The sequence below is a fragment of the Equus quagga genome, chromosome 8 (assembly GCF_021613505.1).
Source record: "Equus quagga isolate Etosha38 chromosome 8, UCLA_HA_Equagga_1.0, whole genome shotgun sequence".
Classification (NCBI taxonomy): Eukaryota; Metazoa; Chordata; class Mammalia; order Perissodactyla; family Equidae; genus Equus; species Equus quagga.
The window spans coordinates 28,719,528-28,720,775 of record NC_060274.1 but is presented as its reverse complement, the minus strand read 5'-3'; the positions used below and the strand labels follow the sequence as shown (position 1 = coordinate 28,720,775).

Sequence of the window (1,248 nt, the reverse complement as noted above, 5' to 3'; positions counted from 1 at the left end):
CTACAGGTTGCTAAAGAAAAAAAAAAAAAAAAAAAGAAACCTAGCAAAGAATAGAAGACAAAAAAGCAAACCAAATGGAAATAAAAGGAGAAAGAATAAGAAAGATAAGCAGCACAATGCTAAAAAGGTTCATGTTCTTTAATGAAAATAAATTGGTCATCATAATGATTTTTCAATATTAGGGATTCATTATAATCTGAGAAATATAGGAGAAATACTTTGCCTCTGCTCTATCAAAGTGAAAATGAAGTAATGGAAGTGGGTTTAAAAAAAGACAATAAAATAGGTGAAATATAAGCGTGCTGTCAAAAAAGCTACGAGGTCTGCCAGCATGAGACAACAGGAGAGCCTTTCCATAGAGGAGCTGCAGCGTTGCCAATCTCAATTCAACAAACCGTGGTCCTTCAATTATAAAATTCATGTTTTAGATGAAAACCAATTAAGATCTATGAGCTAAACTGCAAAATTCTGACTTATGGCAAACTGTTCTCTAGGATACAATTTTTGAAACCTTTTTTTTTTCCTACCACTGAAAATGTACAGAAACATGACTTGATCACAGGAATGGCAGTAAAAATGGCATCACACCAATGAATTCACGAGATTGCTAAGTCACCCTGCGTTCCCAGGGAACGACGTTCCTAACACGGTGATGGATGCCCCGGGTGAGCCATGGAAACCTGTCATGGGCAAACACAGTTTTGAATGTTTCAAAGAAACCTTGTAACCCCTGTCTAGATATGTCAAGAACAATTTATTTACAACTCTTTAGGTCAATTAAAAGATAGAATCTTGTCTCCGTTTCAGCTTGCTCCGTGCAGTTTGATTTTTAAGGCGATATTCCAGTTTCTGATTGCTCTTAACGTGTCCAGTTTCTTGATACAAAGTTTGGATGACATCCAAAGCCTTCATGCAGTGGGGGAATTTGTTTTTTCTCTCTCTTTCTTTTTACTAAAGCTACACTGCACTGTCTCTCTGTGACGATGTTAACGTTATTTTGGTTCTTCCGTAGCTGCCAAAGCCCCGCACGGGCCCGGGGGCTTCAGGGTCAGTCTGGGTCTGCGCGGGGACGCTGCACGGCCCGCGCTCGGCGGACCCGCGGGGCTTCGGGCGGCGCTCGCAGGCCTCGGGGCCTCGTGGATGTAGGCGTGCGACAGGGACAATAAATTAAGACGCTGGCAGGCAGGCGGGGCGCGAGGGGCGCGAGGAGCGCGGCGGGTGCGCGCGCGCGCGCGCGCATCTCACCGG

General features: G+C 44.1%; 1 protein-coding gene across 1 annotated transcript in view; it reads right to left on the bottom strand.

Annotated features, from left to right (window-relative positions):
* Positions 1-957: 957 nt before the first annotated feature.
* LOC124243281 (membrane-associated guanylate kinase, WW and PDZ domain-containing protein 2-like) overlaps positions 958-1,248 on the bottom strand; it is a 2,886-nt gene continuing 2,595 nt past the window's right edge. Inside the window, exon 3 of the mRNA XM_046668907.1 lies at positions 958-1,133. Coding sequence (XP_046524863.1) covers positions 958-1,133 — 176 coding nt within the window. The remainder of the gene's footprint in view (positions 1,134-1,248) is intronic.